The sequence below is a fragment of the Vipera ursinii genome, assembly GCF_947247035.1.
Source record: "Vipera ursinii genome assembly, chromosome: 4".
Lineage (NCBI taxonomy): Eukaryota > Metazoa > Chordata > Lepidosauria > Squamata > Viperidae > Vipera > Vipera ursinii.
This window is the reverse complement of record NC_139514.1, coordinates 95,668,212-95,681,859: the sequence shown is the minus strand read 5'-3', so window position 1 is coordinate 95,681,859 and position 13,648 is coordinate 95,668,212. Positions and strand designations below refer to the sequence as shown.

Genomic DNA, 13,648 nt, shown 5'->3' with positions numbered 1-13,648 from the left:
AGAGGGGATACTTCCGTGCAAGTGATGGATGTGTGCACTCTTGTGTGGCCTCCACTGGCCCAACTCTGTACCATGCCGCAGTCCAGGGATGGGGAATCCTGATCTAGATGACATGTATAGATCAAAATGATTAGCTACAGTGATATTATTACAATACAAGTCACCTTATTTTACCAGATTCATGAGGTCGCACAGAGTGCAGGATTTCAGTTTATGTAAGGAAAAACTAATCAGGAAGAGGGAGACAACTCAACCACCCCAATCTAGGAGTTCCTTTCGGGCAGCAGTCCCCAACCTTTCTGGGTCTGCAGACCGGCGGTAGTAGTGGTGGCGGGAGGGGGAGAGGGGATGGTTTTGCATGCTTGCACGCTGCTTTCATGGCCCATTTCCCATACCAGGCCATGTCCCTTGGGGTTGGGGACCCCTGGTTTAGGGAATATTTTTGGCATATTCATATCTATATCAGATTTAGTTAATTGGACTGTTAGTGGTTAATATGTAATAAATGAGACTAAATTGTGGCATGCTAGTTCTGCAAAATTGCCTTGATCCTTTTTCTAATGCTAAATTTATGAGGCTTTTTTCATTTTTTACGTTAGAAGATAAATATTGTTGTATATTGGCATCCACTGGCAATATATAAAATGGCAAAGTGTATTCATAACTTGATTTGAACTAGTTTCAGAAATTATTAGAAGCTGCTGTTAATATACCTGGTATGAAACATCTATTTCTGCTTCATTGACTATGCTAAAGCATTTGATTGTGTGGATCACAACAAACTGGCAAGTTCTTAAAGAGATGGGAGTACCAGACCATCTTATTTGTCTCTTGAGAAACCTATATGCGGGTCAAGAAGCAACAGTGAGAACTGGACACGGAACCACTGATCGGTTCAAAATTGGGAAAGGAGTCCGGCAAGGCTGTATACTGTCGCCCTGCCTGTTTAACTTATATGCAGAGCACATCATGAGAAAGGCACGGCTAGATGAATCAAAAGTTGGAATTAAGATTGCCGGGAGAAATATCAACAACCTAAGATATGCAAATGATACCACTCTAATGGCAGAAAGTGAAGAAGAACTAAAGAGCCTCTTGTTGCGGGTGAAGAAGTAGAGTGCAAAAGTTGGGTTGAAACTAAACATTAAGAAAACCAAGATCATGGCATCCGGCCCTCTCAATTCCTGGCAAATAGATGGGGAAGAAATGGAGGTAGTGACAGATTTTATTTTCCTGGGCTCCAAGATCACTGCAGATGGGGACTGAAGCCAAGAAATTAAAAGACGCTTGCTCCTTGGGAGGAAAGCCATGGCAAACCTAGAGAGTACACTAAAAAGCAGAGACATCACCCTGTCAACAAAAGTGCATATAGTCAAGGCTATGGTATTCCCATTTGCAATGTATGGCTGTGAAATTTGGACCATAAGAAAGGCTGAGCGCCAAAGAATTGAAGCCTTTGAACTATGGTGCTGGAGAAGACTCCTGCGAGTCCCTTGGACTGCAAGGCGATCAAACCGATCAGTCCTAGAGGAGATCAACCCTGACTGCTCTTTAGAAAGCCAGATCCTGAAGTTGAAACTCAAATACTTTGGCCACCTAATGAGAAGGAAGGACTCACTGGAGAAGAGCCTAATGCTGGAAAAGATTGAGGGCAAAAGAAAAAGGGGACGACAGAGAATGAGGTGGCTGGATGGAGTCACTGAAACAGTAGGCGTGAGCCTAAATGGTGGAGAAGATGGTGGAGGACAGGAAGGCCTGGAGGAACGTTGTCCATGGGGTCGCGATGGGTTAGACATGACTTCGCAGCTAACAACAACACAGTCTATGCAATTGCAGCAGAAATAGAAAATGAATCAAGAATGGGCAAATAATCCATAATTATTGTGTTTATATGCAAATGTCTGCATCATATTATTGTGTACATACAGCCATTGCTTTGCTAATATTTAGGGTATTAACCCAGTGATCTGAAGATTAATTTCCTTGCCTTTTTTGATTAACATGTTAATTCAAATATTCCATAACTTATAACTTTAACGTGTTTTATAGGCTCTTTTTGAATTCAAATTTGAATTTCTCCGAGCGGTATGTAATCATGAACACTACATTCCTTTAAATCTTCCTATGCCATTTGGAACAGGCAGGATTCAGAGATATCAAGGTAAATTTATATTTGATACAGTTTAATTGAGATTCCTAGAACAGTTAAATTACTTTTAAAAATTCTTCATATTCTAAGAAATATATTTTGGAATTTTGTACTCTAAATAATAAATTCTTTGTGCTTCAATTCTGTATGTAATAAATGGTAAAGTAAAAATACATAGATAATTTAATATGTAATTCAGTTTCTTATTTTCTTTGTTAGGCATGAGGGGAGTGAACAACAACATGCTAGTTTTTGTCTATTTTTGCTTCTTTCTTTCTTTGAATTAGCTTTCTTTACAGTGGAGTCATATGATATTGCTGGAGGTAGGTGTGAAGTGTGTTTCCCAATCATAAACTTTAATTTTAGAAATGATAGTAATGTGTACAGAAAAGCAAATGCAGGAATTTCGTGTTTGAGTCATGCTAGAGTTTATAAACATTTAAAACATGACATATCAGCCTTCACTGGAAACAGAATGAAAATGCATAATTATATCACAATAAACTGAAAAAAATAAAATGCAGGATGCTCTTTACTATAGCATTTGCTAGAGAACCTAAAGATCAGGGATAGTACAAGGTGTGCTCAAAAAAGTCAGCACGACAGCCACAATGCTGTAATTGAAGTTCCACTCATTTTTTACAAGTTTCACACATGCGACCATATCCCATGGACTCCCCAGCTAGTAATTGCAGTTCTACTTTTTTATTTCATTTGATTCTGATAGAGCTGGTTCTGGAGAAGCGCACAAATAATTCTTTGTGATCCAATGTGCTTCAGGCCTGTGTATGTTAACAGTATCTTGTGCTGCATTGGGAAATTTTCATTTTTAATTTTTTTAAAAATTTTAATCTTATATTTAACTTTTGTATGTAATGCTTTTATTGCCCTGTACACCGCCCTGAGTCCTTCGGGAGAAGGGCGGTATAGAAATTCAATTAATAAATAAATAATAAATAAATAAGTAGCCTTAAAATATTTGTTTTTTTTTAATTTCCACTTTGGCACCACCTGATTCCAGACCAGTTCTGAAAAGACATTCAGACTTCAGCTATTTGTAAGAAAATATATCTGTGGACACCTAGCTTTTGGGGATTCTTATATTCCTGGTTTATAATATATGCAAGTGGTGTAACTGGCACACAATGCCAAGTTGAGGAAAGGGCCTCCTAGCCACAGCTATCACCTGCTGTTTGAGCAGGAGCCCCATGTCCAGGAGAACACCTCCAGATTATGCTCTGGGTCTGTCTAGGGCAGGGGTAGGCAACCTTGGCTCTTGTATGACTCATGGGCATAGCTGGCTCAGGAATTCTGGGAGTTGAAGTCCATGAGTCGTACAAGAGCCGAGTTTGCCTACCCCTGGTCTAGGGTAATGCAACCCCATTCAGGACCAAAGGTGATAAACTCCCAGATGCAGTGACCCATCCACAGACAATCCCTCTTACGAAGATTCACTTACAGCCATCTAATCTTACCAGGGTTCATACAAAGCTTGTTATTTATCCAGCTTTCTGTTTTTCTAACATTATGTCATTTTTTAAATGGGCTGTGTGTGTATGTGTCTAAGTGTCTGTGTTTGTATGCATTGATGAATTTATTATGATGATTTTTCAGTCTTCTTTTATACCCATTCAGCCTTTCTGGATTCATCTAAGAGGAAGACCAGCATAGAAATAAAATAAAAATGTGTGATGCTTGATTTCAGATCTTCAGCTAGACTACTCCTTATCGGATGACTTCTGCAAGCATCACTTTTTGGTGGGACTGCTTCTCAGAGAGGTGGGAAATGCACTGCAAGAATTCAGAGAGATACGACAAATTGCAATTGGAGTTTTAAAGAATCTAATGATAAAGCATTCTTTTGATGACAGATATGCTTTAAGGGTAAGCAGATTGCCAGAATGTTTACTATGTAAAGTTAATTATTAACATAGTTATGTACAGAAGATTCTAATTACATTGAGAATTCAGAGAAATTTTTAGAGATACTCTAATTCCAGGGCTCACATACTGTTGTGCTCTAATGGTAAAGATGTTCTAGGCACTATTGGCTTCTCCGCTCACTGCATAAACAGTAGATCTGCGCTGCTGTGATTTAAACATTGTACTTAGTAGGAGGCTTACACCATTTCCAAACCCCTTCTTGTGCCCTTATTTAATTTTCCGTCTGGAAATGACTATTAAAAAAAATCTTTTGCCTGATATCAGTTCTTACAGGACTACATTTGCTGTCTTTTCCATTTGAAATAGAATCCCAGCTCTTAAAAATTAATTTTTCAAACTAATAAATGTTATGCTATTCAAAACCTGGAAATATTTATGGTCTCCTTATGGGGATTTTTCTAAACCTGTAACATCTTGATTTGGATAGGATTATTCTACTGCTTTTCCTGAGGCCAGTGAATAATTAGCAACTCTTTTTCTCACTTCTGGAAAATGCTATCAATCATCACTCCAAGTTATTTGAACTTCACAGATGTTAGGAATTGGAAATATGTTGACCTCTTAAAGCATTTAATCGGATAGGCTACTGGTATCAAGGAATATAGAGAGAGATAAATATCCATGAATCTAATTTAAAATCCTTCTCTGGTAATTATGCATTAATGTAGACTTTCAGTGTTAAACGTCAAACCCCTGATGGTTATAATTAAATGAACAACTTAAAACTGGAAGACATCTGATGAAATTTGTGGACATTTAATGTATTTTTATTTTGGTTTAATAACGAACTTAAATATTCTTTTACAGAGTCATCAAGCAAGGATAGCGACCTTGTATCTGCCAATATTTGGTCTACTGATAGAAAATGTCCATCGAATTGATGTCAAGGATATTTCACCCTTCCCTGTCAATGCTCCTAGCAGTGTAAGCATATTTTTCTATAAAACTGTCATAAATCTCAGTGTATAAATATCTCTTTAATATAAAAATTAAACATATCAAAGGATGAAAAAATATTTTGCATCTTTTTAACAGAATGCAAAGGATGAATCACTTAATTTACCAACTGCAAATCCATTGATGACTCCACAAAAATCTGTGAATGCTCTTGACAGCAGCCTCCAGAAAGATTTGTTTGGTGCTATATCAGGCATTGGTAACCATATACAGAATTTAGTGATTTGCATCATACATGCTTATGAGAAATAAAATCAATATTTATAATGACTGAAGTTGGGATGTGACATCTTTATTGCTGTAAAGCTTTTGACTAGGGCCACATTTGGCTCTTTACAGGACTAAAACGGGACATACAACTATTTGATTTCAAGTCCTAAAATAAATATGAGGTAATAACTTCCATAACTGAAAATGGAGCCATGTCATTATGAGGTTCTATTTCTCCCAGTGATAATCGCAATGTTATTCATTTTTAAACCTTAGTACTAAATACAACCCTGATACTCACCTCACCTCCATTTCAACATACATAGACGTAGGCATAGGGCAACCTTTTATCCCTGACATGGTGCACGATTGAGGGAAATGTTAAGTCAAGTAAATCTTGTGGGATGAGGTAAAAATAAGTTAAGCTTTCCAATAAAAGTGGGTACTGCCAGACTGGATACAGGAAATAGTAGAAAATACATCACAGTGATAAAATTTGTTTTTGGGTTCTCTATTTGTCTAGAATATTTTTCTTTATCAGTTGAGACTGTAACACATCCCTTTTGTGTATATTTCATTATTCAGCATCCCCATATACTTGTTCCACTCCTAATGTTAATTATGTGAGGAATGCAGATTCTAGAGGCTCTCTTATAAGTACAGACTCTGGAAACAGCCTCCCAGAAAAGCATGGTGAAAAGAACAATTCACTAGACAAGGTATGAACTTTTAATGTATTTGTATGTATTAATAAAATATACAGCATCTTATTCTGTTATAAATGTCAGGACAGTCAACCTTTCATACAGACAAGCATTTGTCACAGAATTGGGAAGTCAGGAGGGATGGCTGAGCTGCCCTGTACATTGATTATGTTGACTTCTGACTGATAGGTCTGTTGTTAACTCAGCTGCTGTTTCTATGTATGTTGGATTTCCCCCCCACTTTACATTTTCTTTTAACCTTGTTAGATGTCCAAAGTCACTCTGTGAGTGAGATGGGCAGTATCTAAATTTAATAAATAAAGTCATTGTTGTTGTTTTTTATTAAAAAGTTTTGTAAAAATTACAATATAATCCCCAAAACCAAAGCACCCAAACCTCCCCTCCCTCCCCCACTTCCCAAAGCTGAACACAGGGTTACAGATATAATAATCATAATCTAACTAACATTAACCAACTATATAAATAACCAAGTTCATAATGCGCTTTAACTCCCCTTTAACGTAAATACAAACAAAATAAAAGTGAACATAATAATAATAAAAACATAAACAAATTAATATCCAAGTTATTAAACAATACTAATACTAAAAATAATAATAATACCATATAATTAAAACTTAATAAAAATTCCGCTATAATAAACTATTAATAATAATAACAATCTAAAATTTACTCATAAGCTAAATGGAACTTTTTGGTCCCATATTTATTCTGAATATAATCTATCCATCTTCTCCAGACTGAAACGTATCTTTCTTGTGAATGATCCTTCAGATAAGCAGAAATCTTAGCCATTTCTGCTAAATTTGACACTTTAAACGTCCATTCTTCTATAGTAGGCAAACTATCCTTCTTCCAATATTGCCCTACCAATAACCTTGCAGCTGTTATCAAGTTCAACATCAAGTTAGTTTCTTTAGTATCACAATCTATAATAACACCCAATAAAAATAGTTGTGGGGTAAACTTTATCTTTCTCTTAAAAATCTTTTGAATGTTCCACCAAATTTTAATCCAAAAAGCTTTTATATTTCTACAAGTCCACCAGATATGAAAATAAGTGGCATCCAAACTGCCACATCTCCAACGTTTGGTCTGTAAATTAGGATACATACAAGACAACATTTTAGGATCCAAATGCCATCTATAAAACATTTTATAAAAATTTTCTCTTAAATTTTGGGCCTGGGTAAATTTTACATTTCTAACCCAAATTACCTCCCATATATCCAATGGGATTGGTTCTTGAATATTTTGAGCCCACTTTACCATACAATCTTTAACTAATTCCATTTCCGAATCCAATTCTATTAAAGCATTGTAAATTCTCTTTATATGCGCTCGATTTTGATTTTTGATCTGTTTTAACAAATTTTCGTCCAGTAGTGTAATGCCAACCTTCTGATCTAACTTCCACCTAGCTTGCAATTGAGTATACTGGAACCAGGACTGTACAATATTTTCTTGTTTTAACTCAACTAACGACTTTAATTGCCAATCATTCCCTACCAATCTAAGTAATTCCTTATAAGAAATCATATCCAAACTCACACCCATAGATACACCCTCTATCGCGTGTCCAGGAATCCCCCAAATTCTTAAAAAATGAGATTTTAAAGCCTTGTCAACTTTTTTGTCATAAATTAAATATGCATGCCACCCATATAATAAGTCCCATCCCTCAAGTTAAAGTGTTCTTTTATTTGTTAAATTAAGCCAATCACTAACCAATGTTAAAACTACCGCATCATAATATAATTTCAAGTTAGGCACCTTAAGTCCTCCTCTTTCCCGTGCGTCTTGTAGAATTTTAAGTTTAACTCTTGGTTTTTTCCCCGCCCAGATAAATTTATTAATACCCTTCTGCCATTCATCCAGATTAGCATCTTTTTTCAATATAGGTATCATTTGAAACAAAAAGAGAAACTTTGGTAAAACATTCATTTTAACAGCTGCAATTTTCCCCAGCAAAGATAATTGTAGTTTTTTCCAATTATTTAAATCCTTTTGTACTTTTAGCCATAATGTCTCATAATTATTCTTATATAATTTCACATTAGAGGCTGTAATATATACTCCCAAATATTTAACCTTTTTCACTATAACATAACCTGTCAATTTTACTAACATTTCCTTTTCATTCATGGTCATATTTTTAGATAATATTTTAGTCTTATTTACCTTATTTACCTTAAAACCAGAAACTTTCCCATATTGAGTTATAATATCCATCAAGTCTATAACCGATTGAATCGGTTGAGATAATGTAACAACCAAGTCATCTGCAAAGGCTCTTAACCTATAATCATTCTGTTTTATTTTTATTCCCTTAATTATAGTTCATTCACGAATTTTAATCAATAAAATCTCCAATGTTAAAACAAACAACAATGGTGATAGGGGACATCCCTGTCTTGTGCCTTTTTCAATTTTAAATGCCTCTGTTAATCCCCCATTAATTATAATTTGTGCCGATTGTTGTTGATATATAGCCCTAAGAGAATGTAAAAATTTATCCCCAAAATTCATTTTATCAACAACTTTTAATAAAAATTGCCAATTCAACTGAATAAAGTCATTGTTGAGTTGGGGTGGCCATTTAGATTGAAATAATTAAATAAATTGTTTCTGCCAAGGAGAAAGGCTGTTTTCATTTCTGTCATAAATAAGATGCTGTGTATGCTACAGTTACAGTCTTATACAAAGTAATTTTTAGTGGGAAAAATATCACATTTACAATATATTGCAGCCAATCCCTTTAGTTTGTGTGTGTGGCATATTTATGTCTTAATTCTAAAAACCTTGCAAGAGGAACAATATGTTTAAAAAGTGTCAGCATAGTATTTTACCTTTTAAATAAAACATTTATTAAGTCTTCAGTGGCACAAATCTAGTGATTAAATATTACAGATTGATTGCCTAAGCATAATTTGGTTGATACAATACAATATACATTTATCCCTTAATTGGCATTTTACTTTTAGCATTAGGACTTAATTCTTTAATTCTTATACACTAACAAAACAATGGTTTAATCAATTTTCTCCTTGACCTGCCTTGTGGCAGAGGGAAAAACCGCTCAGGAGGCATTCTTCATCTGCAGTGTATAAAAGTGGAATAGAAGAGCGCTATTTATCATCCAAGAAAAAACGAGTCACAGTGGATTTTTCAGTGCTGACAACTCTGTCCTTACCAGAGAGAAATTGTCATGCAACTCTTCCATTACAAGTAGAATTTATTTTTTTGTGCCTGGTTGGATGGTTGTTTCTTTGACTGTAAGAGTGCAGTGAGTTCTGACAATTTTGCTAAACCACTGAAGCAGATTTTTAAAGGAGAAAATAGCTCAAATAATCATTAGACGACACTATATGTATATGGAAATGTAAATAAAACAAAATCATATAGGGAAATGTAAATAAAACAAAATCATATTTTTAAAATATCTTTTTAAGACTGCTTCTAGGAAATGGTAAAATTGTCATTAAAACTATTCCCTTCTTGCTAATGGATGAATTTCTAATGTGAAACAATTGACTGTAGTATTAAGATTTTCAAACTTTTAAAATGTTTTTTCATTTAATACATTTTCAGAGTGGTAGTTAGCTTTACTAATTGACCTCCTTGATGTTGATATGTTTTTTTTACTTACCTGTTAAGTTAAATTTCTCCAGTTAGTGCAAGATAGAGGACAGAGATTTCTTCCAGCACCAAATATTGTAGGAAGCTATCACAGCATAGAGGAATGAAACTGTGTGGTTAGCTCAGAAGCATAATTTCATCCTCGAGATAAAAAGAAAAAATAATGTATTTGTTTAAACATAATGAGAATTTTCCCCAATCCACTGGACATTCTGGACAGCATACAATATCAACAAAAATAATAAGAATAAGTATATCGGAACAGTGACAGAGTAAAAACAATAATCACTGAAGAAAAAAATAATCCCCAAATAAATCCAAATTCATGAAGGGAGACAAATGAAGGATTGAAAAACTTTGTTCTAAATATATTAATTGAAAGGTATATATGCTTGAGCTGAATTTTGTAAATCTTACTTCTTACGTTTGTGAATAATGATGGTGGATTCTTTCTGTTCTTCATCATGTTTTGCTGTGCTTTGTTTATGATGTCTAATTCCATCCTGCACTGACTGGTATTCTGCTTTTGCAACTGAAATATGCAATTCAAAATTAACAGCTCATCATAGTTTATCTCACACATGAAATACGTAAACACTGAGTTATAGCACTATCTATAGATTACGGGTAGGGAATTGTTAGACTTTGGATTAAATTGACTGTCAATGCTGCTAACATCAGGTGTTATTGCTTTGACAACAGATGGCAATGCATTCATTTTTTTCTTTCGCCTTTAGAGTTGATTGATGCTGGGAGGGGGGAATGTGGATGAGAGTCCAGTGAGTCATAACAACAATTTCAAGGCATGGGAATTCAAGTTTGCTGAGCCCAGATTTGATAATGATTTGGTGGGCTGGAGAGCTGTGGAGAGAGCCCACGTTTCAAGCTAATTGGGGAATGTGATTTATAACTGTTAGTTGGAGGAGGGAATAGTGCTTTGTTACTTTGTGCCAAGGGGAGGGGAATTCAGTTTTTAGCTTCAACTATGTAGTGCCAACTTCATGCTTCTTGAATAAAAAAATCTTTAAGGTAAACAATGCCTCGAAGTTCTTTTGAAGCATTTCATCTGTCGGAACCATGACATTGGCACTCATCCTCTTTAGATACATCAGTCCCTCCTTGCATGTCTTGATTCTTTGAGATAGAGAAAATGCTGAAAGACAAGCAGATACACAGAAAAAGAGGTGTGGCAAAGGTGTAGAGAAAAAGAAATAGAGGGAATTAAAAATGTTTTCTGGAAAGGGGTCAGGCTGTTTCTCAGCTCTACAGGATTGTGGAGAAAGAAAAATTGCTTTAACAAATAAATAAAATAAATAAAAAAGTAATATTACAAATCTGAAATTTTATATGAAAGAACACCCAAAGACTGGATGATAGATGGATGGTTCTCAGTCTTGCAAATATAGGAAAATGACCCAGAAAAGCTTGCTCATATTATTAAATGCAATCATATATTTATATCACTATATTTAAAGAAGTTCGATGTAGGAAACATGTAAAAAAACATAAACATCTAATAAAATAAAATTCATTTTTGTCCAGTTTTTGGTATGCTGAATTTTGTAATTATCTGTAGTGTTCTCATATGAGTGTTAGAATACAATTGTGTCTTCTTTTTGAGAAATTGGGATGCTTGCATTTATGTTTTTATGTTAATACTTAAATACCTTGTTTTTCAGAACCAGCAGGCTTGCATTTCAGGAAGTTCAGTTGTTCGTTGTGATAAACTTGATCAAGCTGAGATAAGGAGTTTACTGATGTGCTTTCTTCATGTCTTAAAAAGCATGACAGATGGTAAAGGAAACTTACATTTTTCATAGTACATTTGGAATAACCTTTTGGATAATTTTGCATTAGCTGTTTGTTTTATTCCCATTTCATTTTAAATTACACTTTATTCTAATTCCATTTTATTTATTTATTTATTTAAATTTCTATACCGCCCTATTCCCGAAGGATTGTATTTTATCAAATTCCATTTTAAATTGCTTTTATTAAATTTTAGTAACAATTTGTTGCTGGAATTTTGCACTTTGCACTTTGATATGGCCCAATCAGTAAAGACTTATCTATCTTATCTTAAATGCATTAGCTGTTTGGGGCAAGAAAGGATCCCCTCCCTTATAACTCTGCATATGCTCAGCTCTGAGTTTCTCATCTCAACATGCAGAAACACAAACACAAATGTGTTGATGTGATACTTATTTCCCTGGTACTTTTTCAACCTCATTTTTGGTACCAGTTACTTCCTGATCAATTGCAGTGCAGAATTTGAAGATTTGGAGTGACTTAATTCCTCAGCACCAAAATATCTAGATATTAGAATATCTAGATTCTAATATTAGTAGAGCATCTACTGTGTGTCTGAAAGTATGGCTCAAGTCTATTCATTTAGGATAGAAGCAGTTTGGAGCAGTTTGCTCTCCATTATTCTACTTGAATTCTCAGTGTTGCTGAGGGTAATCAAATTCAAGGATATCCATGGGACATCCAGACTATAGTCCTGAGGGTAATTTAATTTAAATTATTCTCAGGATCAAAATTAACAATTCTGACACTATTATAACTATGTTTCATACAGTTCCCAACACTACTTATATGTATTCCTACATAGTATAAAATCATTAATTCATGGATATCCCCTCTATAGTACTTTGAATAATAAGTGCTTTAGACTTGAGGTTGACAATAATATGAAGTTAAATAAATCAGTTTCTGAGTATGGGTGGTCTTGGTCAGTCAGTAATTCTGCTCAGTTTTCAGTAGCATGGCAACTCAATTTGTTTCTGGAAAAGGGTTTGAATTTGATTCTTAACTATTTGTTAAAGATATCTGTATTGTACATACATACTCATAATTTATTAGTAAGTATTTTTAAAGGAGGATTCACGTTATGTAGCAGAGTTGTAGCTTCTTTTTAGTTCCCTAAATCTAAAGATAATTGCTCTAATTACAGTTTTATTTTCTTGTACTTTGTAGATGCTCTGTTTACATATTGGAACAAGGCCTCAACATCAGAACTTATGGATTTTTTTACTATTACGGAGTAAGTTTAAGTATACTGTATAGTTACCCTATTAGGAGCACAATATAAATCTTAAATATAAAATTCAAGATAAACATTGTATTTCTTTTTTCTGCTAATTTTTGTCCAATTCTTGGAGACTACCTGGACAAGTCCCTGCAGTTTTCTTGGCAAGATTTTTTCAGAAGCAGTTTACCATTACCTCCTTCCTAGGGCTGAGAGGGAGTGACTGGCCCAAGGTTACCCAGTTAATTTTATGCCTAAGGTGGGACTAGAACTCAGTCTCTGGTTTCTAGCCTGATACCTTAACTATCATGTCAGACTGGCTCTCTAAATATTGTATATGATGTTTTAGTATCATAAACATTTCAGTTATAAAAGTACCTACATGATAAGGTAATCTCAAATTCAAGGGATAGCATATGATCTATCCCTTATCTTGTCTCTAACATTAGCACACTTTGTGAATAGTTAACCAGGACTAGGTTAACTAAATCACGATGATTTCTTCTTTGCTCTTTACTCGTTGCTATTTCCACTTTGACCTTTTATTTTGGTTTTTCCATTATGCTTCCATGATCAGTCTCCTTTAGCCTATGTCCTTCTGAAATTCAGTATGAAATTCATTTTGCTGATCCCCTTTTATTAATTTCATTTAGGCCAACACCTCTTTTTATTGTACTTTTATGTAGCTATAAAGTATCCTGAGCATTTGATTGAAAGGCAGCTTATAATATTAATATTTTAATTAATAATCACTGACTTTATTATAATTCCAGTAGTGTCTACAGGAAATCTTGCAAGATTATAAAAAGTCTTAATTCAGAAATCTAAAATAGTGACTGCATCCATTCAGCCATCCCTAAAGAATAACAATAATAAGGGAAGCTCTGATGAAGACCAAATGAAATCTATCTCATTTTTTGTATCTGATTTCTTCCATCGGCCCAGAAATAAAGCATTCTTATTATAGTATATGGCTAGCATTTAATATTTGAA

General features: G+C 34.4%; 1 protein-coding gene across 3 annotated transcripts in view; it reads left to right on the top strand.

Annotated features, from left to right (window-relative positions):
• The window catches only part of DOCK9 (dedicator of cytokinesis 9), a 118,944-nt gene that overhangs the window by 73,185 nt on the left and 32,111 nt on the right, over positions 1–13,648 (top strand). For all 3 annotated transcript variants that reach the window (XM_083361661.1, XM_083361660.1, XM_083361662.1), the window contains exons 30-36: positions 2,050–2,161; positions 3,855–4,033; positions 4,901–5,017; positions 5,129–5,249; positions 5,846–5,979; positions 11,304–11,418; positions 12,604–12,670. In XM_083361661.1, coding sequence (XP_083217787.1) covers positions 2,050–2,161; positions 3,855–4,033; positions 4,901–5,017; positions 5,129–5,249; positions 5,846–5,979; positions 11,304–11,418; positions 12,604–12,670 — 845 coding nt within the window. The remainder of the gene's footprint in view (positions 1–2,049; positions 2,162–3,854; positions 4,034–4,900; positions 5,018–5,128; positions 5,250–5,845; positions 5,980–11,303; positions 11,419–12,603; positions 12,671–13,648) is intronic.